The sequence below is a fragment of the Limulus polyphemus genome, unplaced genomic scaffold, assembly GCF_000517525.1.
Source record: "Limulus polyphemus unplaced genomic scaffold, Limulus_polyphemus-2.1.2 Scaffold40, whole genome shotgun sequence".
In the NCBI taxonomy this organism is placed as follows: domain Eukaryota; kingdom Metazoa; phylum Arthropoda; class Merostomata; order Xiphosura; family Limulidae; genus Limulus; species Limulus polyphemus.
This window is the reverse complement of record NW_013665650.1, coordinates 889,984-915,368: the sequence shown is the minus strand read 5'-3', so window position 1 is coordinate 915,368 and position 25,385 is coordinate 889,984. Positions and strand designations below refer to the sequence as shown.

The window sequence follows — 25,385 nt, the reverse complement described above, 5'->3', positions numbered from 1 at the left end:
GTGCTCTGTGAACACAAATTAGTTAGCATAAATCAGTTAAATGACTAAAAATTAGATGTCTATTTACTTGTGACCACTCAGTGTATATACCAGTGTCAGCAAGCCAAATTTTGAAATCAGTTTTGGTTTTGGTTCAGTATAACAGACTATAGATAAAGCTCAAACGTACAGAAGAGAATGATTCTCGTGTTAGATTAGTATTTCTGCTGCTGTGCCAGAAAAAGATAAATTATCGAGATCTAACGATACGTAATTTTTTATATTTGTTGGAGTATGGTACCGAAAGAACGTCATTTTCGTGTCTCTGTTACTAAGCTACAAAACCAGTGAAAAATGTGTTACAAAGTATTACTATTCCACACTTGAAAGGTTCCTAATAAACATTTTAAGAGAAAGCATGTGCACTAAATCGTCCTAAGCCAACGTATTGCATATCGAAAACTTTTCAAAATGTCTACGTATCACATTATCGAAGATATTCTGTTAATATGCTGACTTTTAGTGACACGTTAAATAAACCGTTAAACTTCACTTTAGTGTAACAAATATAACGTAACATAGTTGGATGGAACTTCGACACGCATGTGTTGAATATTCTGGAAAATCATGTATCTCTGCCAATCTTAGGAAAATATTTCGTTTGAATGTTTAAATCCGAAAACAATTGTTTTTCAGAAGAATATGTTTGATTCATCTTAATAATACTTAAACGTAACGTTCTTTATTTTTTTCAGAGCTTTCGTTTTGTGTACCAGAATCCAGGGTTTATTTCATTTCTTCCTGTTGTCCAGTGTCGAGATTTATCTTGTACTTTATCCACTATAATGATGAATGAATTGAGTTATTTTTGTGAAATATGTGCCAAGGTTTTCACTGGTCCTGTCCCATACAAACAACATTTGCAGAGTGAGAAGCATGGTAAGAAACTCGAAATGGTTCCTGACAGGCAAGCTTTAGTCAAAGAAGCTGCGTCGAATGACTCACTATTTCTCAAAACTGAAACTAAAAACGTCGATCTTTCACAGTCCGAAAAATGTCTTTGTGCTTTTCACACAAGTCAGAATGACGAAAAAGAATTAAAGGAGAAATGTGTTGAGGTAATTGCACAACTTTCCAAAACTGAAGGCTCTCCAAGCTCGTCTGCTCTATCTCCTGAAGTCATTGAAGATTCTAAAAGCAAAGAAAAGGTTCTTGACAAAAATATTCAATTGAGGCTAGAAGATTTCATCACTAAAGAATTTCGAAACTGCTCTTTCGTTTGTAAGTACTGTTCAGTAAACTTCACGGGTCCAGAATGCGCTAAACAGCATTTCAAAAGTCCTAAACATTTGAAAAGAATACAAATGCTAGCTTTTGCTGAAAAGTTTAAGAAAGCATTTGCAACAGATTCTATTGAAGAATCTGACAATGAAGTCAGCGAGAGGAGGTCTGATGTTGAAACAAAAGAAAAAACCCTCGAGTTGATAGAACAGCCTGAAGGGGATGAAAATAACTCAGAGACACGAAATGAAATACCGAAAACAATAATATCTCAATCAATAAAAGTGAATGATCTCAACCGTTGTACGAACGTAGAAAGTTCAACCTCAGATTGTTTCGAAAAACAAATCAATAAAGTCAGTGTTCATAGATGCACCGGCAAATATTCTGGAGATATTAGAGCTGAGCTTAAATGTGAAATCTGTAACATTTCAAGCTTCTGTGACATCAAGGAGGCATTCAGACATTATGAAAGTGAAGAGCATGTATCCAAAAAAAGAGCCTCCATGCATTAAGAATTGTGTCTAATGAATGATAATTTAACGGTAAGCAAAAAAAATTTAAAACTTAATTGATGTAATATGTTATTACTTGTTTTATTATACACCAATTTATAAAGGACTTTAAAGCTGCCTAATAAACTCAAGTACTTAGCTTTGCTTTTGGTGCTTTACCGAAATAAACTTATGATAAAACTTAGTGATGCTGTGAAATGTTATTAATTTAAGTTGTAGTCCTCAGCAAAGCTGGTAGTGTTATGATCTTTGATGCTTAAAGAGATTGGATATATTTCCTTGATATTTTAGGAAAATCATAAATGTGTGTGTGGATATATATTATCATACATTAGTCCTAAGTATAAAAATGGATCAAAATATATAATTGTGAATTCTGTAAAGCACATAGCTTATAAATAGAATAACAATAACACTCAAATAATATTTTGTAGAAATTATCAACATTTACTCACAACGTATAAATATACTGATGCGGTAAAATATTTTTTTTCGCTTCCAATTATTATCCTTACGTTTCAATCAAAATTACGTATAACAACTCAAATTAGAACATATTCATCCATGTAAAGTATATAAGTAATAAAACTGTATCAACTATACGAAGGACTTATTATTCTTATTATCTATTGAAATATTAGCAGATATATCTCGATAAGTTAAAATCAAATTTTTCTGAGCATTCATGAATAAAAAAAAACAAATTCAATTCTATACTTTTCAAACGTTCCAATACTTTCAAATCATTACAGTTACATTTGAAAAAATATTTGACGTCCAGGAAACATTATGTTTGCTTTTCTTCGTGTTCATTGTTTTATTGATCCAAAACTATTCCTTAAGATGTTGTCAACTGTTTTATTAATCACTTAACTTTTTCAAGTCTACTGTTTAAGTAAGAAAACCCTGAGTGTAGATGCATTATGTATTTCCGATTACAAAGGCATTGTTAGCATAAAAATTACACCAAAACCTTCTATGCTAACGAGTGTCGCCTCCAATTATATTTCTTGAATATTAAACTAATCTGGAATTTTACTACTAAAAATAACTTGAATTTACAAATATTGCATGTAAAATGTATTTTGAACAAATCTTTATGAAACCATTAAAACAAAATGACAAGTGAAAGATTTGTTATTAAGGCCCATCAAAGTCAGCAAATATTTCTCACAGCAATATAAAAGTTGTCAAAAACCGAATAATAACAGTTTCTAAGTATTGCTTATTCCTATAGAATAATAACAGTTTCTAAGTATTGCTTATTTCTATAGAATATATCAGTTTCTAAGTATTGCTTATTTCTATAGAATGATATCAGTTTCTAAGTATTGCTTATTTCTATAGAATAATAACAGTTTCTAAGTATTGCTTATTTCTATAGAATAATAACAGTTTCTAAGTATTGGTTATTTCTATAGAATAATATCAGTTTCTTTTACTTTCTTCAGGAAACGCACATTTATTCTAAAGGTTAACAGAATAATAAAAATTTATTTTAACGCTTTTTTTTTGCAAAGCATGTTTATTTGTTCTAACAGAAAACGTGTTTATTTGTAGAGTAACAACAGACAAAAATGTTTACTATTTGTGTACAGAAAACGTGTTTATTTGTATTAACAGAAAACGCATATAAAACAAGGATAATTTTTCTTCTACCAATCAAATGAAATATCTTTTATTGTCAACTAGAAACATATTTCTTCTAACACACTATATAATAGCTACAATTAATTCGGTTATCTACAGAAAACGTTTTTTGTTGTTGTTTTGTTTTAGTAATATTGGTGTTCCAACCATGTAAGTAACAAATATGCAACATAACTAATATAAGCTATTTTTGTTTCCAGCGTCTGCCAGTAGACTACCTCAAAATAATAATGCATTGTATTGGTTCGCTGGATTTCAAATTCATATCTGAAAAGTGATACCTTTCTACTGTCATTTGTAGCTGGTATAGAATTAGAAATGTTGAATATATTTCTTTCGTGTGTTCAGCTTCTTCGAACAAGCATCACAGTTGTATTGTAATTTTATTCACCACTTCTAGTCCCTTATTGTTTACGTTTTTGGTCTATAAAGAAAATGTTTCTCTATAGTTTGTAATTTAAGAAATATTTGTTTCCAGAAGTTCTGTAATTACCGAAATGTATATATATATATATGTTGCAAAATACTACAATCATAAACTCTTCTTTATTATTTTCTAATGGTTTCGTGACTTCAGAGGTCACTCTTGTTATGTAACATAAGTTTCACATTAGATTTCCTGAAAAAAATCAATATATATACAATATATGTATTTGGATCCGTGGTGAGCAGATCACAGATAGCCAATTGTGTAACTTTGTGCTTAATTACAAACAAACAAACAAAATTTAGCAGTGAAAGACTACAGGGAAAGGCAGCTAGTCATCATCACCCATCGCCAACTCTTAGACTACTCTTTTACCAACGAATAGTAGAATTAACCGTCGCATTATAACGCCCGCACGGTTGAAAGGGCGAGCATGTTTGGTGGGACGGGATTCGAACCCGCAACACTCAGATTGCGAGTAACCTGGCCATGATTTATGGGGATACCTTATATAGATGAGGGTAAGAGAGCAGAAGTAACAGCAGTTGAGTATGGTTAGTTGGAATTATGTATCGGTGAAATCTATGACTAGGATTTACAAAATAAATTAAAATAAGTTAAGTAAGAGGTATGTTTTATATCAAACGTTAAAGAGTTTGGAAATAAACTGCTTTTATATAATGAGCGGGGAAAATATAATTAAAATAATGTTCCAATCAAAAGAAAATTGATAAAGAAATAGATTGTTTGTTTGTTTGTAATTAAGCACAAAGCTACACAAAGAGCTATCTGTGCTCTGCCAACCACGGGTATCGAAACCCTGATTCTAGCGATGTGCCACTGTGGGGCTAAAGAAAAAAAGGAAAGTTTTTGATAAGCCTAAACTGATTTATTTTTTAGTACATTGCGATTTATTTAACTTAAATAAGGATTGTATTTTATCTTTGTACAAAATATGTCTTTAGTTCAGGTTATTTGTGTTTAGTTGAAAATTTGTATTTATTATAGATTACCTATAAAATAATAAAGAAGAGAAAAACAGAAGAGATTGAGAATTGTAGTGTTTTGTTATTTGCATCTATTGTTTCTACTTGTTCTAATACTATGCCAAAGGTAAAACATCTGAAGCAAAGTTACGGCGTGATAATATCGCCCTTTATACGTGCGAAATATGAATGGGAGCCAAAGATGGTTCCAAAAGCTTTTTCAGCTTTTTATAGTATGTCTTGACTGTCTTACACGTTCCATGTTGATATTCACAACTGGATACGGGCGAAAAGCAATGACTTAATTCCTTGGCTCATGTTACAAAAAAAGAACAACAACAACAAAATATTTCAAATATTACGTCTGATTACCAAGGTAAGATGATACAAGAATATATCAGACATTTAGATACATTAAGTATTTTCTGAATTATATGTGAGGGTTGTGCACCTATTACAGTTATTAGTTTCATCAACCCTTTACCTAGCCATGTCCATTCATATACCACGTATAGCATTTTATGTCTTAATATGCTTTTCGTAGCTTGGTGTGTATAGTCCTACACATGACAAATAGTTCCATATATCTAAAGTACATGTTAACTGGGGAGAAGTACTTAGACATATTTCATCATATATGATATCACGAGCCAGTGACGTCAATAGCTCATTCGTATTCAGATTTTTTGAAAAATAATTATTTGAGAACTGTAAAAACCTGTCGTTTGTTGTCTGTATAAATGCGTATTTGTGAAGGAAATATGAGCTTGTGGTTTTTGATCCTTTATATATATATTACAGTGAGTATCAAGGGTTGTATTGGTTGTAATTGTTTTTTGTTTATTATGTTTGGTGAGATGTTCATCCATGCTGGACTGGCATATTCAATTATTGGTTGTATTTAATGTGTTTTAATAATAACATTTTTATAATGTTCTGTGGTGAGATTCCAGAGCTGTTACCTAACAGGCTCTTGATTTCTTTGCGCGTCTCCACATTTTAGTTCGGATCTAGTTAATATGAGTTTTGCAATTAAATTTGAGTCATGTGTAACATCCGGGAATTTAGCCGACGTGGCAATCTGGAGGATTGGTTCCATTAATATACATTGGTGGGTTTCTTAGAACTTTTGTTGTTTTTTTGGAAAATAAGACTGTTTGCATTTTAGGGACGTTAATTTTAATTCTATGTTTTGACAATATTCTATTATTTGATTGTTTACAGGTTATAGGTTTGTAGCTGCTATAGCTAACCAGCCCTCCCTGGGGGTGATATAATCAGTTATAAAGCTTGTTTCGTTGTCTTGGTTTCATTGTATGTTTAGATTGTTGTGTATGTGTACTGGGAAGGTGTATGTGTGTGTGTGTGTGTAGCACTTACATAATTGAAGGGATATTGGTACATGTCTGTTTCGTTATGTGTTTTGAGTGTATTCTATAGGTGGTTTATGAAAGCTTTAGCTTCCTGTGCGTTTGTGTATGCTGTGTCGTTATTGTATATTAGTGTGGGATATGTGTTTTGTTTGTTATGGCTGTTTGTGCATTGTTTTAAGCGTTTCCAAAATAGTTTCGGATCGTTATAGTCATCTAATTTTGTGTAGAAATTGTCCCACCTGTCTCGCTTTAGGATGCATATTTCATTTCATATTATATTTTTCAATGTATTGATTTGCGTTTTAAAGAGTGGGTCTCTCGTGTTTATGTACTGTCTCCGTAGTTGTCTGCAATTTTTAATCATGTTTATTACATTCGTATTTGCTTGCCAGGTATTTTTTGTTGTCGGTGGTGTTTTGGTATTGTCTTACAATGCTAAAAATCCGGGATTAGATTTCCATTGGTGGACAGAGTGAAGATAACGCATTGTGTAGCTTTGCATTTAAAACTACAAATCACACGTAAAACGTTCTCATAAATAATTCAAAACTTTGTATAGTAAGGCTATCAGAAAGATGTTTTAAAATTTATCATACCAGTATAAACATCCCGTGGTTAGTAGTGATAAACTACTGTAATTATGATAAATATAGCCAGATGCAAATGAAAACGAAGAAGACTGTTCTTTAAATGTGTAACGGATTTGGTTTCTTAAATAACTCACCAAAACTAAGAGATATATTAATAATTTAGTAACGTAAACTGCATTTGCTGCTACAAAAAGTAGTAATAAGCTGTAGATAGTCCAGTGGCGTTATAATAATTAGGGTTAAGACTTTCAGCAGTATGTGACAATTTTTGTGATATTTAGAAATTAACAAAGGTTCATAAAAGCCCTAGATCTTAAGCATTTTATTCTCTAAGTCATAATGAAATATTATAGAAGGACTCTTGCATATTGATAATCGAACATAGGCTTTGTTTATGCAGCAAATCTACATCCACACTTCTGTGCGGTTAACAGAAAATACCCAATAAAATTCATGGATGACATGCGTCAACAATGCCTTAAAGGTGTGTATTTTTGTCATCTATATAATAAGTAAACACAGCTTAAACAATGTCAAATGATCTAATAACGTTAAGTGGGAAAGACAGGCGATAATGAGGAGACTAGCTGGTACTGGTTCATAATAGGGATCGCAAGGAATTGCCCAAAACCCTAATAGAACCTTCGGACAAAAAGCACCTTAAACAGTAAAGATTCAGTTCAAACAACACTTTAAAACCTTACTATTGACTGCTAGGGCTGTGCACATATAAAAATGCACAAAACAGCACGCATGTTAGACTTACAAGGAAAATAAAATCCACTCAAAACGGCCCATTTGTAATTCTTCATTTTATCATATTATTCTCTTGCCAGCCTACAACAAAAACGGCTTGGTATATTGCACCCAAACCTTTTGTAGAATACTAAATAAGGTACTGCGAAGGTCGTAGGGATATTGTTTCTTCTATATTTTATATAGAATAAAAAGCATCACAATTTTGGTTTAAACGATGTTATCATTACCAAATATCTGGTGTTCTTTTAAAAAGCTTAAGTACACGGTGAAACAGGAATTACCAGCCAACAATAGATGAACATTAGATTACAGAGCTTTGTACACTATACAATTGGTGTCTTTAGGGAGCCAACCCTTATATTATGTATGAAGTGAAGGAGTAAAAAAAATCAATACACATAATATTAACTTTGATTACACACAATTGTAGAATAATTACTTTAAAAGACACGAAGGTTTAATAAATAAAATAATATTACCTATCCAATGTATAGGATTTCTCATAGTGACTACAAAGCATGTTCACACCAACATTATATTTGACACGTAGGTTTATTTAAAGCGATGTTTCAGACGCATATGTTATATTTGAAAAGGCTGCTTTCCTACCGGTAAAATTTTATACGTACTTAGTGGGGGTTGTCTTAGTCTAGGCGTATATTTGCGCATTGCTATGTATTATATATAAAGAGAATTTAGTTATACAGAAACTATAAATGCTCACAATATTCTCAAAGAAATCTCCATGACAATCTCCAGCTGCAGCTTAACATTTTACATTTTGAAGTAATGCAACGAAATATTCAATAGCTACAGTAAATCATTATGAACCGTACGAGAAAAATCGTTATGGTGTTTTGAATTATTTGAAGCTTAGTAGCAATAGTTTCCTCTCAAATAATACTACTTGAGTTAAAACAATTCCTAATGAGTGTTAAGTATACTGACTAATTTACACATTTGCTGTACAACAAAATTGGGTAAACTACTCTGCTGCTTCAAAAGGAGTTAATTTATCAGCTATATTTCTTTGTTGTTATTGTTCGACATTTAATTTATAGGATTCCCTCGTTCCTTACATGCTCCCGAAAATCTGTAATTGTTATTTACATGTTTTCTAACGTATCCTTGTTCAGCTATAGTTCATATTTGCAGCCGTATTCTGAAGCTTATGAAAATAAACCAGTCGTATATTAAAGCTTTTTCATTGATGCTCTGTATAATGCGGTTGATCGCACCTTAGAAATTTCTCCGGCTCCCCCGGTAGCTCAGCGGTATCACTGACAGCTTATAATGCTAAAAATAGGGTTTTGATAACCGTTGTCAGATATATAAACACTGTTTAGTGTAGGTAGTATTAATTAATTTATTTTGCGAATTAATATTTCATGATTGTTTAGTTGTTGTTTTTTTTATAATAAGAGAGTTAAAAGTAGACGATTATTGGAAATTATGTTTATGATTCATTGATGTAGAGGCTACCGAACGTCGCGTGAAATTTATTGATGTCGATGATATAGAGATTTCTAGAAGGCGAGCAGACGATATAAATAGTATGAGACAAACGGGAACAGCAGACAGACAGAGAAGACACGGGAAGTAGAAGTTCGGCCAAGGAAAGTTAAACGTAAAGTTAATTGCGTAGGAGTGAAAGGCCTAATGGTTGATAGTGAAAGGCCTAATATAGGCTGAACGATTAATATGTTAGATGAAAACTAACAGTTTTAAATGAGATAAGAAGTATAGTTTATTTCGTCAAAGCGAGTTCTAAAGTAATTCAACCAGCCTGAGTGCACTTTGACAAAAGGAACAGACGATATCTGAAGGACGAGGACAAGCTGCAACACCACCTTAATGGGAAAACGTATACAAATATGGAAGGTGTTAAAGAGGACATCGACATGTTTTTTGTTTCAAAGCCAAGTGATTTCTTTAATCAGGGCATTAACAACTTGACTGTAAGGTGAAAAAAGCATCATCGATAAGAATGGACACTATTTCATTTAATAAATGTTTTGATATATAAGTTGTTTGGGTTTTTCTTCTAAAAAAGCGACATTAATGTCTTGACGACCTAATATATATATATATATATATATATTATTTTAGAAAATAAGTGGGGTGCTTGCTGTTTTTAATTTATCGCCAACAAATCACAGACACCTACTGTAGAAGTATCCTTAGCCCAACACCTCTTACTAAATACTACTACTATGTATAATATTAAGCAGAATAAGCCTCATTATTTTGACATCCACAGTAGGCACAGCACAGCTACCCCATTATGTAGCTTTGTGCTTAATGTCAAACAAATTGCTTCGAAGTTTGACGCAGTAAGAAGGTTAACTCGTTCTTTTTTCTTCTCAGACTTTTCATTTTGTTCTATCGTCTAGGCGGCAAGTTAGATGCGTACGCTTTATCAATTTTACAGATCAGTATCTATAAACCTAAACTTATAAGGAGTATAAATAACTTGTGTTAGAGCGTAGATGTAGGTATTCGAAGTTACATAAGTATGTTAGAAATTTCAACATGTAGGGACATTTTGATAAATGAAAAAAAGACGATGATAATGTATATGAAAACGTCCTTCAACTTCAGTCAGAAGCACATGTGTTTACGTCTTCATCCATAACATTCATTTATCCGCCCTGACTTGTTATATCTTCAATAATCTCTATAGTAAGTTTGTCCTAAAACATATGCAACAAAATTCTAGATTTCGAAATGCTTAACCAAAATGATAATCTGGGAAAATGTAATAAATCACGTGATTTTGTATTGAGTAAATCCAATGTTTAGTTTCAGTTTTTTTTTTTTTTTAGGTTTATAACTCTAAACTAAATCTATCCGATGAGTAAACAAATTATAGATGGCGTGTGTCTGGTAGATAAATATGCAGAATAATTAATACATACTCCTCTTATGTTGGATGTGGCCGATTCTTCTTTTTATTTTTAGAATGTATTATTTTCTACACTTGAATTTTTAGCTAGAGACTCGTGGATTACAAGTTTCTGTTACATTTTATTTTACTTTTTTTTCTATTTTCAAGTTTTATTCTTTGGTTTATTTGTAACTCATTTGGTATATTTTTTCTATAAAAGAGTCTTTATAGTTCTGCTTTCACAAGATTCATTCTGAACTTTCTCTCTAGTTTGTTTGTTGTTTCGCACAAAGTTACACAATGGTATCGAAACCCTTTTTAGTGTTATAAGCATTTAGACTTATCGCTGTGCCACTGGGGAGGGAGGGGCGTTTATTTTCATACTTTGTCAAATTAATGCTCAGAATTGTTAGTAGTACATTTTATTTCTCAAATATATAGTTTGTTTTTGTAATCTCCTGAAATTGCTACTTGAACGAATCCTCCTTCGTTAATACACATTTAATGGTTCAGTCCTTTGTGTATTATTCTTTATTCGTAATGTACAGAATTGTTACGACAATTATCTATTGAATATTTGTTCTAAACAATGAAAAATGTTGGAGAATATTTTACTCTTTTCTAGAAATCAGTAGCTTTTGTCTTTATTTAGAAAATTTTATTTTGTGTCTCAAATTTATTTTTCTTTTCCATGAACGCTAATTGGCTATGTGGTGAAGCTCTCGATTTTGTAGCTGGCGAGCCATGCTCGAATTCGTGCAATACCAAAAACATTTCCCACATTTTCAGTTGTGGTTGCGTTATAACACTAATAGTCAATTTCTTTATGTGAATAGTGACTGGTAGGATGCTGCTGACTGATTGCCTTTCCCATGATCAGTAGTTCAGTAGCTTTGCCGTGAATACAAGATACAAATACTTTTTTTTCTACGAAGAGTATTGTGTGTAGCACACGCCAGATTGTTTGGCATGATTTGAATTTCGCACAAAGTTAACCAAAGATTATCTGCATTAGCCGTCCCTAATTTAGCAATGATAGACTAAAGGGAAGACAACTACAAAACACCACTCACCGCCAACTCATGAGTTAAACTTTTACCAATAGTGGGATTGACTGTCACATTATAACCCCCACGGCTGAAAGGGGCGAGAATGTTCTGTGATGGGAATTCGAACCCACGACCCGCAGATTGCGAGTAGAGCGCCCTAACCACCATGCCATGTCAGGCCACACATGTCTATCAACGTATAGTTCATATCGGAGCACAACTAAGAAAGCTAGTGTGACTTCTTTTTCTAATTTTCTGATAATTGCATGGTGCTGCCATCTCACAGCGTAAAAGCATAATAGGGCTGAAATTTTCAAAGGAAGTTACTTCTTTGGTAATGTGTCTTAAAGTTGGATGACTTTTTTTAACTGCGAGTTTTTTGAAATCATATGACTTAGCAGAAAAGTAGTTATTAGAAAATTAATATAGTGCCAATATATCCTCTCCCTCGAATTGCAATACGGCAAAGTAATGTATTTTAGTATTATGTTTTTATTTTCATGTGCTTAAGATATATATCAACAGGAACAACTGTGATGTTGGTGGATTGAATGTTAATATACATGCGATGTGGAAATAAACATTATAAGTTTAAGACATTTAATTCAAGTTAGATTTTCATTTCATTCTGTACTGTGGGACGGAAATAGATGATGTGGACCAACATCATATTTCTTTCTTTGTTTTAGAGCAAAGCCTCATTAAACTATCTGCTGTATTCACCGCGGGGAATCGAATCCCGGATCTTAGCATTGTAGGTCCATAAACCTACTGCTGTCCCACCTGTGGACGAGAATTTTTTATCAGATAACGACTTTCATTAATGTGCCTGACTTTGTTAGTGTGTTATATAAAGCTGCAATTTGAACTGATTAATCACTGGTCAACATTTGGTCGAAACACCTTAATTCAAAACTTAGTTGAATGACCAATTTTCCATAGCAGATGGGTAATTATTTTTCATACATCGATTTTATTAATTTGCGTATGTTTTTTTAGTTTAAAGCTATAAGGCGATTACAATATTCTTAAAACTGACCACTCAGCATCAGTAATGATAAAAATACATCTCTATCATTTGTCTTCATTATCTTCTTTGCATTGAGTTCTTTTTGTAAAAAAGTTTTTTCCTTTACTTGTTTTTTCAATGTAGTGTTTCAACAGACATGGGAAGGTTGTACTTATAATCAAGTTCTAAATACAATGAGGTTCCAACTGTAATATTTATTGATTATCCGTTATTGGCAGGTAATTCTTGTTTCATCCTGTATTTAAGGTTTTTAAAAGAACACTAAATTTCTGTAAGAAAACTAGCTTCAAGGGGTAATGATAACATCGTTTACAATAGAATTATGATTTTTTTATGACTACTAGTTATTAATACTTATAAAAGTGGATACTCCGTTTGAAACTATGTCACCTCAGTGAAATGAGTTGACACCATTGTTTTGGTTTTTGAGTTATCATGTAATAAAAAAGAAGAAGAAGAAGAAATTCAAACTTTATGTTATGATATTTACAGATATTTCTAGAACTTGTCACTAATTCATTACATAGATATTGTTATAAATTAAACACTGCATAGTATTGTAAAGTTTTGATGATTTATTGAGAAAATATTTAAAATATCATTTCGATGAACAATTCGAAATGGTATTTCGAATTGTTGACTTCTCTACATTGGCAGCGCTACCGTCTGCCTGATATTATATATAATTAAATTTCATATTATAGAGGGCAATAAAAAAACGCAGTCATAAAACAAACATCCATCACCTGAACACAAATCACAAGGTGGGTCATTATGTAATGTGCCCTGGTGGAGAATGGGATCTATCCTAGTAACTAAAGTTGGGCTTAGTATAGTAATACCTTAACCTATTGGTATTTATGTCTAAGCATCATATTGAGGGCTGGAATGGTAATTTCCAAAACAGTTTTGCTGTCTTCCCATTGTTGTATTGTATTCTAATTATTTTTTTCTTATTATTGTTTTTTTTTTAGAGCAGCCACCTTCCCATATTTAGCTGCAGATAGCGAAAGGCAATGCATATGTGGAATAGAGAACCCACTTCTTCTGGTATCTCAAAACCCATCAAACTTTGAAGATGCTCTTAGGGCACCTTAGGGAGTGGCATTGAGAGTCGACTTTTGGATCTTTCTCTCCTACGGCACTTCCCGGGAACCCACATATCACATGTTTTCGTTGAATCAGTATGTGTGCATTAAAATATTACGAGTACATTATACAAATTTCCATGCATCTTTATGGTTCAATCGTTAAAGTTTGTACACAGTTTTTTTTTGTATAATTTGCTGTTGATGTTAGATTATTAGATTGTTTCAACTTATTTTAACCTAATGTTTAACAGTGGATTTACAAAATGACTCGGTATCTTTGTTTTCGGAAGAAAAAGAAACAGTGTAAAGAAAATGATGGGTGTGGTACTTAATTTCCTGTAAAACAACGTAGCTGATATTCTGTTTATTAAAGCTTCTTGAAGATATAGTGGTTGAAAGTTTTATAAGCAAACTGGTTTCTATGAATTAAGAGGGCGTGGTAAGGTGGTTGGAGTGCTCAACTCGCAATCTGAGGGTCGTGGATTCGAATCCCCCATCACTGAACGTGATCGTCTTTTCAGCCGTGGGGATATTATAAAGTGGCGGTCAATTCTACTATTCGTTGATAAAAGAGTAGCCTACGAGTTGGCGGTGGGTGATGTTGATTAGCTGCCTTCCTTCTAATCTATCACTACTAAATTAAGGACAGCTAGCACAGATAGCCTTCGCGTAGCTTTGCGCGAAACTAAATGCTACTATTCGTTAGTAGAGTAGCCTAATACTTAGTGGTGGGTTGTGTTGATTGACTATCTGCCCTCCTTTTAGTCTATCACTGCTAAATTAGGGACGGCTAGCGCAGGTATCTCTTAAGTAGCTTTGCGCGAAATTCAGAACAAACCATACTACAGCCATATGGACGTAGAATTGGCCAAACATGCAAACCGTTTGAACCTGGATAATATAAACGTAGAAATGATCAAATTATTGATAAATATTCTAATATTTTAGTTATCCTTTTACCAAGAGAATATATTAAAAGGTTGCAAAATAAAATAATGAATACTTTGAGGCTTGAAAATGAGGTAGATATGTTTTGTAAACAAAAGTTAAATCAAAAGATGTTCCAGCAGGTTAATTTGGATTGTTAGAAGTCAACAAAAAGCTAGTACTGTGCTAAAGAAGCATTTAGAGATTTTGAACGTCTTTATACCAAATAAATCATTCAAACTCGTTGAAACCATTGTAGCTTCACGTTTACCGTCCCCCAGTGGCATAGCGGTATGTCTGTGGACTTAGAACACTAGACACCGGATTTCGATACAAAGCTACCCAATGGGCTATCTGTGCTCTGCCCACCGCAGGTATCGAAATTCGGATTCTAACGTAGTAAGTATGTAGACATACCGCTGTGCCACTAGGGTGCTCTAAAACAATTCTCAAACAAGCTTCTCTCGTCAACTTTATGTTTGGATTATTCAGTTAAGACTTTTCTTTTTTCTTCAAACTGATTACGAAAAGAAAATTGTGAAAAATAAATAATCCGTGTAACATTTTAATCTTGTTGCGATAATTTTTTAAGCTCAAAGCTTAAACTCTTGTTGTTTAGTTTTCCGCTGAAGATTGGTTTGTTTTGAATATCGCGCAAAGTTACACGAGGGCTATCTGCGTTAGCCGTCCCTAAGTTAGCAGTGAAAGACTAGAGTGAAGGCAGCTAGTTATCACCACCTACCGCCAATTCTTGGGCTACTCTTACCAACGAATAGTGGGATTGACTGTAACATTATAACGCCCCCACGGCGAACATGTTTGTTGGGACAGGGATTCGAACCCGTGACTCTCATGCCAGGCCTCGAATATCTTGAAAGTAACCAAGTGTTAAAATGTGCATTGGACCCTTAAATGATGGTAATAGCGAGGTTTTGTGGGTGATTATGAAATGGTAGGGCTTTAAATGTTTTCCTCTCCCCCGTTTTCAGAAAAGGTGATTTTAGCAATATTCCTGACCTTGGGCATTGACCTGAATCATTTAGACATTAATCTATTAGTGGTAATAATAAAATTGAGAGATTAAGAACTGATAAATTATGAGGTCTAGATAATGCACCATTTCTCGGGATTTTAAAGAGGTCAAAGATCAAATATGTAAACATCTGTCTTCCAGTTTAGCTAGATCAATAGACAATGGGCAGGAACATTGGAACATTCCTAATGTTACCCCTACTTTTATGCTAGTAAATCAAGTTTTGGAAATTATAGACCGGTTATTTTGTTGTTGTTTTTTCAGTGGGAATTATTCTAGAGTGTTAATGAAAGAAGCTTCGTAAAACCATTTAGTGGAATATAATGAAAAAATAACCAATATTGAGTCTCAAAGGGAAATACGACCTTGCTAATATGGCAGTTTTTCTAAGGGTTTTTCTTGTTATTATGATGATGAAAATGGTGTATATAAGTGAGGTTTATATGAATTTTTAGCACGCTTTTCATTAGGTGTCACACAGAAGATTAGGTAAGACAATCACATCGGGATAAGAAATGATTAATTGATTGGTTTATAGCTTGGCTGGTTAACAGAAAGAAAAAGGTTATTATTAATGGATCAGGTAAAACTGAATCTTTGTTACTAGTGGGGTGTTTCATGGGGTCAGTTCAAGAACCTTTTTTTGTTCTTCTTATTTACATTAATCAATAGCGGCATAATTAGTAAAGTCTGTTGATATATTAAATTATTGGGTATTTCTAGTTGTATTGTGCTTGTTCGGGTACTACAGAATCACTTGAATCGCCTACAAAACATTGTTATAGAAAGAAGAAACGGGTACAAATAAAAATAATCTGCTACACCATTTTCTACAAGTTTAAATATTTCTCCTGAACTCGTGAACCAGCTTAATCATTATGCTCGACTTCAATGTAGGTTTTAGGTATATATAATAAGTAAATGCGTGCGCATGCACACACACACAATAATAATAACATTTATATTTTCAAGGTTGTAACTCGGGATGTTGACTATTTCACATCAAATTACGCAATTTCTAGATACTTTTACGTTAAGTTGTGCATTAAGTTTGATAATATGATGCATTATTGTAAATTTTACGAGTTTTTCTTTTTAAAGGATATAGAAGCAAATAACCAAAATCTGACTTGGATTCTACTTCAGTAAACTACATGCAGGACGTAAGGTTCTGTAAAGTACTTATAAATTTAATGATCATTACTCTTATGACAATTATAAAACGCTCCCTCTAAGTCCTGCAACAAAATCTTGAATCATGGGGTTCACAGACCGGGCACGCTAAATATAAGCTGTTTTCAAACCGAAATGTAGATAATTCTTTGTTTCATTAATTATGTTATGATTGTGATTGTCTTGTTGAATAAACTTAACACTAACATTCCTAATTATAGTTTATAATTGCCATTTTATATTTATATACTGTAATATTAATAATATAAGTCGGAAGTACGGATAATAATACCGCTGTGTATCATCAAGTTGAAGATTAGTACTTAAAATAGAATACACTAATGACTAATATTGATATTATGTAGGATAAAAAAACAAAACAAAGAAAAAACACATTCGTATCATTATTATAATACATATCACTAATAAGAGATTATTCATAGTCAACATCAACCGAATTAAATATCAGAAGCCCATAAGGAGATACAATAATCTCCTATTTGGATCAAATATTTTTGAAATTATATGTACTATATTCAAAGTAACTTAAGTAAGTATGAAAAATGGGATTACTTTGTGTGTTGTAATATATTTTTATTTATATGGATACTGAAACGTAAGTACATTGGCCCTCTCACGGGACATCTACTGGCCAGTTTGAGAATTTAGTATTTGAAAAAACACAGAAGTTTCGACAAACGGAAGCAAAGTAAATGTTTTAACATATGAATTATTCGTGGATACAAACCACTTTTTTCCTAAAGAGGGTTTCAGGAAAGAGAGTGTTACTTTAATCAGACAATTATAACTTTAACTGGAGATTTAACTAAATCTCATAACTGGATTAGAAATGAATAAGTAAAAAAAGTACAATGGAATGCATAGTCAGTTAAAACATTGTAGCTTTAACTGAATTATTCGAAGAAGCAAAATATGGACAGAACCTCGCAGTTGTAAGATATAACAAACTGACAAACTTTATACAAACTGTGATATGAACTTTCAAGTATTTATGATAAATATAACTGTAAAGTCAATAGTGACATAAAATATAAAAACAGATTTTGTTTTTCAAATAAGTGTAATATCGTGAAATACTACATGTTTTACACTCGTTTTAATTTAAACGTAAATATTACAAATTTTTTCTGTCTTTCTGTAGCTCCATTTTTAGAACATAGTATTGCTCAAGCAAGTTTCAAAATTTAAACTTTCCCCAGCACCTAATAGGGTCAAGTAGAGATCGAACACTTTCTTGTGTGACTCTCTTGCAGGAATAACAACGTGCTTTTACTTATCAAACCGAGTTATTCTTGTCAGCAAATAAGACATTAACTACAGGTGGACTAGCCCATGATCTTCACGGCCACGGTAGCTAACTAATCTAATCAGTACTAATCCTGTTTTCTCGTGTCATAAACTCGATAGTTTATTACCATATTTAAAACAGTGGGGGAGATTTTCGAGATATTCTCATCAGATTTGATAGAGACGTTCACCTACATAACGTTTAAGGAGAACTTACTTAGATCTTCATGGAGAATAAAATAGTTAGTTTAATTTGTGCTAAAACAATGTTTCTGTAACTTTAGCTTTTAAGTAAGATCTCTTAAAGCACTTGCGTTTGTTGCTGTTAACAAGTTCGTATATTTTTATGTAGGTCTAATCTCCGAGAACTCTTCAAGTTCTCTTCTAGCTTTAAGGATTACTTTCATTTTCATTAGTGCGACAACCGTTTGGCTTTCGTCTGTAATTTGATTTTGCAGTTGTTTAAGTACACTACTAAAGAACTCGTATATAATTTGTTTCATAGGATAGTGGTGAATAGGTTTATATTTACAGTATGGATTATTATTGTTCTGATGTAATCCGAGTGAGAACTTTGATTTCGCTGAGGCTAAAGTGAAAATTAACTATATAGTTTTATATTTTAACTTGGGGACACTCTCTTTCGGTGATTCTTTTTTGTTAGAGAGGGGAAGAGAACATGCACAAACAGTAACAAATTGTATTATATTACACATTGAATATTGTGTATTATATATGTTACACATTGAACATTGTACATTATATATGTTACACATTGAATATTGTACATTATATATGTTACACATTGAATATTGTATATTATATATATATGTTACACATTGAATATTGTATATTATATATGTTACTAAATAATAAGATCTCTATGAAAAATTGTAAAAAGTTACCAATTGTTTAGTGGCTCTGTTTCTTATAATATCTATCTTTCAAAAAGCAGTGTCTCGAAGATTCACCAAGATTTGATCACTTAACCAATACCAGTCATGACCACACCAAGCATTGTCCATTCAATTTTCATACGAGTTAACACACTTGAACAACGACACTGTCGACAACTATAAGGAGCCAAACAACCTTAACATGTCAAGGACTCAACTCTCTCCAATCACTCAACCTTGGCAGACTACCAAGAGTAACCTCCTAAGGATATTGGCCACCTGGAGCCACTCAATCTGGATAAAACTGGACAATAATTTGTAAAAATAGTATTGCGTTTAAAATCACTTTAGTATAGAATATGTTTTGGATAATCAGTGACTGGGTTAGACTGATTAACCAGCTTTAGAAGACCTATGATAAGGTAGTCCTTTTCAATTGATTGTGTTTTTTGTTGTTGTTGTTTTTCAAATATTATCGAGTTATTTGGCAAGTTTTATATCCCGTGAAACCTAACACGAACGATTCTAATTTCTAGCATTCAATAATTAACCAGGAACTGTGACCGTGTTTCCTGTTTTTTATAAAAAGGAAGTAGATTTTTTTAATCATTAGCCCTTTCCGGAAGGGAGGGAAGTCCACATGTCGCTAACATCCGTAAATTATTTTTACTTCTCGAGGTGGAAATACTTAACTGAATTGCGTAAAACCTAGAACAAACTTAGTAAGCAGTATTTAGTTTGGGCTTCAGTAAAGAAATCATATGATTTGTTTTGGTTATCTTGTTATTTTGTATGAAAAACATTAAAATTATTTCCTTTCGTTTTATAATTTCATATTTTTAATGTTAATCACAAAGTTCCATTTTATTTCCAATTAGTTTCAAGGTTATTGGTATTCCTTAATATGTATCCTTTGATACGTTAATTTGTTGATTTGATTAGTCACCATTTTCGGCTTAAATCGTAAAACACTGTAAAAACTGACAAAAACTGATGGTGTTGTTGTTTACAAACACAACGCATCGGACCTAGCACGGCCAAGTGGTTAGGGAGCTTGACTCACAATCTGAGGGTCGCGGGTTCGAATCCCCGTTCCACCAAACATGCTCGCCATTTCAGCCGTGGGGGGGGGGGGGTTATAACGTGACGGTCAATCGCATTATTCGTTGGTAAAAGAGTAGCCCAAGAGTTGGCGGTGGGTGGTGATGACAAGCTGCCTTCCCTCTAGTCTTACACTGCTAAATTAAGGACGGCTAACGCAGATAGCCCTCGTGTAGCTTTGCGCGAAGTTCAAACAAACAAACACAACGCATCGAGCCCCGAATTTTAATGTTGTAAGTTCGTAAACTTACTGTTCATCATCTGACTTTTGGAAATAGAGTCAATTTCCAAGATCTGCAATTTGTTCTTAAGCCTGTACAGTTTTGACGTAGTTTTCATGTATACAATAGTACCAAAATATATAATAATAAACCTAGCTCTAGAAATATCAAAAACTTCTGACAAATTTTATTACAATCCGAGATTAGAAATTTTGAAAGATTTGTTCAACTTTGCACTGAAAATATGTTTCATCTGTCATAAACACACAAACGGATTATACATGGGCAACCCTCTGTCATCTGGATTAAGCGAAATGTTTCTCAACAAAATAGAAAGACAAGCTATTAACACAGGTCTACACCCTACCACGCACTGGTTTAGGTAAGTTGACGATGTATTTTGTAGATTTGAAGACAACCACCACCAACAGTCATTTCTACAACACGTAAACAACATTCACTAACACCAAATTCACTCAATGCGAGAATGAAAACCAGGTTTTGAATTACATGAACGTAACAGAAATAAACTTCAACGGTTTTAAACACGAATACCTTCCCTCCTCAAGTGTGGTAATGATAATTATATAATGTGGTACTCAACCCACTGAACTTGAAAAAAAAATCAGCACGTGAATTAGAATCAATATCCGATATATTTAATAACAAATGTCACTTCCTTAAACATACTGTCACTAGAACTTTAGCCAACTACAAAAACAAACACAATAACAGAAAAGGAAGAAACAATCTCCATGAAGGATATAAAGATACGCAAACTCAAACACACTAAAAAGTCTTACCATTTCATATATATATATTTATATTTTTATTTATATTAACTAAACAGTACAGTTGTCGAAGAAACGTTTATTCTGACAACTTCAACGATAGAAGAAACTATAAAGTATAAACGTGATCGATGCGGCAGCACTTATGTAGGCGAAACAGATCGCAATATATACATTTGGAACAAAGAACATAAAATCCCCCCCTCAATCATACATTTACGAGCACAGCACAACAAATAAACATCCAAATAACATTAACAACCATAAAATATTATGCAATGAGAACAACATTAATAGAAGAAAATAAACACTAGCACTTCGTGAATCAAACCCTAATTTAAAATCAAAACACCTGTGCCACCTATGTTTTTTTTAAACTAGAACAAAATGGTCGCGCAATATTTCACACAATAGACGACAGTTACCTGATGATGGGCACACAAGTGGTAGAAACGTAATAAAGTTATACCAAAAAAAAAAAAAATAATCCACTCAAAAACTGTACCTATGGATTGTTATTTAAATTACACAGTGGATTTTCTCTCCTCACAACAAATGTTTAAATATTATTTTAAATTGTCTCTGCACAAGTTCTATTAAGCCATTATTTTTCTTTAGACGTTAAAACTGAAACTTCGTGTATTATTATTCTGGATATCATGTGACGAAATTTGGTTAGTTAGTTAAAGAAATACATCACAGAATAATATAATTGTGAACATATCGACGTTTCTAATTGAGAGAAAAGAAATTGTAACTAGGCAACTTAATTACAGGGTCAGTTCATCATATTTGCGATCCTCTTGCGAGTACCGAGCAAACCATTTCGGCCATTTTAACGACCCTCACCGCTTTTCGCCCGTGTACTACTCGTCTCACTCTAGTTAAAGATCCATAATTCTTGTTCACCGAGGTTTGCATAATAAATATAGGTTATTCGTGAAATCGAATATGTTCATAATCAAAACAGATACTGGATATAATAAATGGAGCAAAATAAAGAAAGTTTTTATTTCTTCTTTGTTTTGTTTTTCAAGATGTACTACTTACAACTTCCTAGACTTTGAATTAATGAAAAAAAATTTACTGGCTGGATACATAAAATAGACTAAGAAAGCGATTAAAATCTCATTTAATTTTTGATAGTAAAATTAAGTATAAGAATAATAAAATACAATGTTTTGCCCATTAAATCCATGGATGAATAAAAGTGCAGCTTTTGGCGAGGACTTTACTCGGAAAGCTGCGACTTGTATCTACACTCAGACTTTGTTAATTCAGTATGTGGAACCCATTCTTTGAACCCAGACAGTCGCTTTGCAAAGATGCTTTTCCTATAGAAGATAAAAAACACATATATCAAAACCTCTCAAAAACAGTTTATGGTTTGTTCAAATTTACAAAATTTTGAGTATTGAATTATATTAACTGCTAGGTTAGTATTCGATTAATTGCTTACTATCAATATGGCAATATAGTTACTGGAAAATCTCAGCAACTAGATTCTGTATTATTTCCTTAATGAACTTATTACACGTTACTTTGTTCATTTTACTTCAATATTTCGTACATTAAACCTGGTACATGTGAAATTCAATACAAAATAGCACAAATTATATGAGAAGTAAAAAATAATCATTTCGAATTGTTTTTAGTTACGATATCTTAAAAATCAAAATTAGTATTATTTATTTTGTGCAACTGCCCCTTGGTGGATCAGCGGCATGTGTGACGGCTTGAGCGCCAAAGGTCAGGTTTCAATACCTATGGTGGAGACAGCACAGATTGTCCATTGATAAAGATATTTTGCATCTTCGAGCTTAACATTTTTTTTCTTTTGCAACAGCAGAGTCCCTGTAAATAAACTCTCTCACCGAGTCTCGGGTCACGTTGCTATTCTTCTTTGTTAGATTTTGCGCAAATGTATTCCAGGGCTACTTACACTAGCTGTTCCTAATTTTGAAATGATAGATTGAATGAAAAGCAGCTAGTCAACACAACCGCTAATGATGGATTTCGATTCGGCAACCCGAAGGTAGCGAGTCGAGTACCCTAACCACCAGGATAGTTAACTGATCATATTAAAGCAGTTCATCCCTTCTACTAAGTTCTAACTCATATGTAATCACTCAAGTGAACAGTTTACCGCATTTTAAAGTAAGCAGGAATAAAATTCATATCTGATATAACACCTTGTTATCAACATTTTTAAATATTATCATCCCGGTAATACATACCTCATTGACAGCAATTTCACAGTTTTCCACATCTTCCAAGGGCACCTCATTTTTCTTGCATGTAGTAGTAGCAATTTCGATAAGTACTTCGTAGTTCACACCGCTCACCACCTGAATAGGATGTACTTAATTTAATCTTTCGTAAAAGAAAGAAATATATAAGTAATTGAAATCAACAATCTAATCTATACCATAATTAAAGGCAAGTAAGCCTACAACATTTGATGAAATCTCATGTCTAAATAGGAAATTTCTTACTTCTTTTCTCTTATTAACTGACTTTTAAAAACTTTAACGCATTTCAGAACAGTCTTCTAAAAAAAATGCGTTAAACGAAGAATACAGAAAAAACGCAGTCGTATTTTTTATAAGGTGAAATTGAAAGAAGTTAAAAGACCTTAACTATTTAACAGATGTTAATAGTTACTTGTGTTCGAGCTTTATGAATCTTTACTAATTTGTGGTGGTAAATAGAAGAAAATCCTGAACTCAGTTCTTTTGTTGCGAATTTTGCTGCATTCTTAACCCCTGTGTTTTCAACACTTTCGTCAGTCCATCCTCCAGGTATCTGTAGTCCAACAGAAACTCCAACCAAAACAATAACAACTACAAAGAGGCACAAACCGTGACCCTCCATAACGTTGATTTTCTGAAAATGTTGCGTTTCGATCTAGTCATGCTTAAATAAAGTGATGATCATGTGACATACACAACTTATGTAACTGTAGCGCATTTTCTTCGACAAAGATCTGGTTTTTCGTTGCACACTTCCTTCCCTTGTCCTTCTTTATCGCAGTTTACAGTAGAGGCAGAAAACGTCCTTGATGAATCACAGCTTGATAAAACTGAAATAAGAGAACACGTCAGGGCAGAGTTGCTTGCTTAATATGAAAAACAATAACCTGAATGGGAAAGTTAATTTACAAAAATACTTTTAATATATCTAATAAATGATTATATCTTGCTTACAAACATTTATTATAATTATAGCAGTATTATCAATACTGAATAGACGGTCACCAAACAGATTACCGTACACTTGTTTTTACCCTGACATCCAGGGTTGGGATAGCAGTATTATCAATACTGAATAGACGGTCATCAAACAGATTACCGTACACTTGTTTTTACCCTGACATCCAGGGTTGGGATAGCAGTATTATCAATACTGGATAGACGGTCATCAAACAGATTACCGTACACTTGTTTGTGACCTGACATCCAGGGTTGGGATAGCAGTATTATCAATACTGAATAGACGGTCACCAAACAGATTACCGTACACTTGTTTTTGCCCTGACATCCAGGGTTGGGATAGCAGTATTATCAATACTGAATAGACAGACGGTCACCAAATAGATTACCGTACACTTGTTTTTACCCTGACATCCAGGGTTGCGAGGGTTTTATATTTGGGTCCGTATGAATGTATGCCCGCACACGTATCTCTAAAAATAATGAACCAGTTTACGCGAAAGTTTTATAGAAGATAGGGCGTCCCCATAGAACGGTTTTCGCCAAATCTCATCCGGATTCTAGATCACTTTTTTTTTTTTCAAATTGGGGAGATAGGACATATTCCCAATTTTTCATGGATAACTCACAAGTGATTAGCTTTGGACAACATTTTACAGGCATATTAACATTGAGACTTTCCAGGATTCTACAAAAAAATTATCTGGATCCGTTGAACCTTCTGCATCCGAGAAGGATTTTTGGTAATTTTTTAGGGTGAAATTTGAAAATTCTTAAAAATTCAATTTTAATGATATGAAGCTGTAATTTTTAACAAACATAAACTGTTTATTGGTTTTTGATATAAGGTCAGTTTTTCTACGTCCTATCCCAAGAATGAAAGATCCATCTGGATCAATATCAATACTATTCCACTCCCATACATCTCGATGATGCGGTGAAAATACCATGAAAACAGTATGTTATCAAATACAAATGTATTATAATTTGGACAATAATCCTTAACGCATTGCTTGACTAAAAAGTTTTTTGAGTTGCAATGGTGAAAAACATGGGACGGTTTTTTATTGTGTTCTATCAATCTGGTTTCCAATTTTCTTCCTGTT

At 33.0% G+C, this 25,385-nt stretch overlaps 2 protein-coding genes across 7 annotated transcripts in view; one reads left to right on the top strand and one right to left on the bottom strand.

The window, feature by feature from the left end:
- Positions 1–22,161, top strand: part of LOC106461758 — a 25,445-nt gene extending 3,284 nt beyond the window's left edge. The window contains exons 2-4 of one of the 6 annotated variants that reach the window (XR_002611076.1): positions 735–1,805; positions 13,506–13,710; positions 19,014–22,161. Coding sequence is in view for 3 of the 6 variants with exons in the window: in XM_013921608.2 (XP_013777062.1) it covers positions 825–1,775 (951 nt within the window). In the remaining 3 variants the exon portion in view is untranslated. Of the gene's footprint in view, positions 1–734; positions 1,806–3,625; positions 4,087–9,035; positions 9,500–13,500; positions 13,711–19,010 lie in introns of those variants that run through there. The other 5 variants (XR_002611074.1, XR_002611075.1, XM_013921608.2 and 2 more) reach the window with 5 other exon arrangements.
- LOC106461748 (L-cystatin-like) lies at positions 22,055–24,074 on the bottom strand. Its single transcript, XM_013921599.2, has 3 exons — positions 23,732–24,074; positions 23,305–23,415; positions 22,055–22,401 (listed from the first exon to the last, which is right to left on the bottom strand). Exons 1-3 carry the CDS (start codon positions 23,939–23,941, stop codon positions 22,345–22,347), a joined length of 378 nt encoding a protein of 125 aa, XP_013777053.1. The 5' UTR covers positions 23,942–24,074; the 3' UTR covers positions 22,055–22,344.
- Positions 24,075–25,385: the final 1,311 nt, after the last annotated feature.

Coding starts and splice junctions, on each gene's coding strand:
- LOC106461748 (XM_013921599.2), bottom strand. CDS start 23,941: ATGGAGGGTCACGGTTTGTGCCTCTTTGTAGTTGTTATTGTTTTGGTT. Junction 23,416..23,731: donor TTCATAAAGCTCGAACACAA/GTAACTATTAAC, acceptor CATCCTATTCAG/GTGGTGAGCGGTGTGAACTA. Junction 22,402..23,304: donor GTGAAATTGCTGTCAATGAG/GTATGTATTACC, acceptor TATCTTCTATAG/GAAAAGCATCTTTGCAAAGC.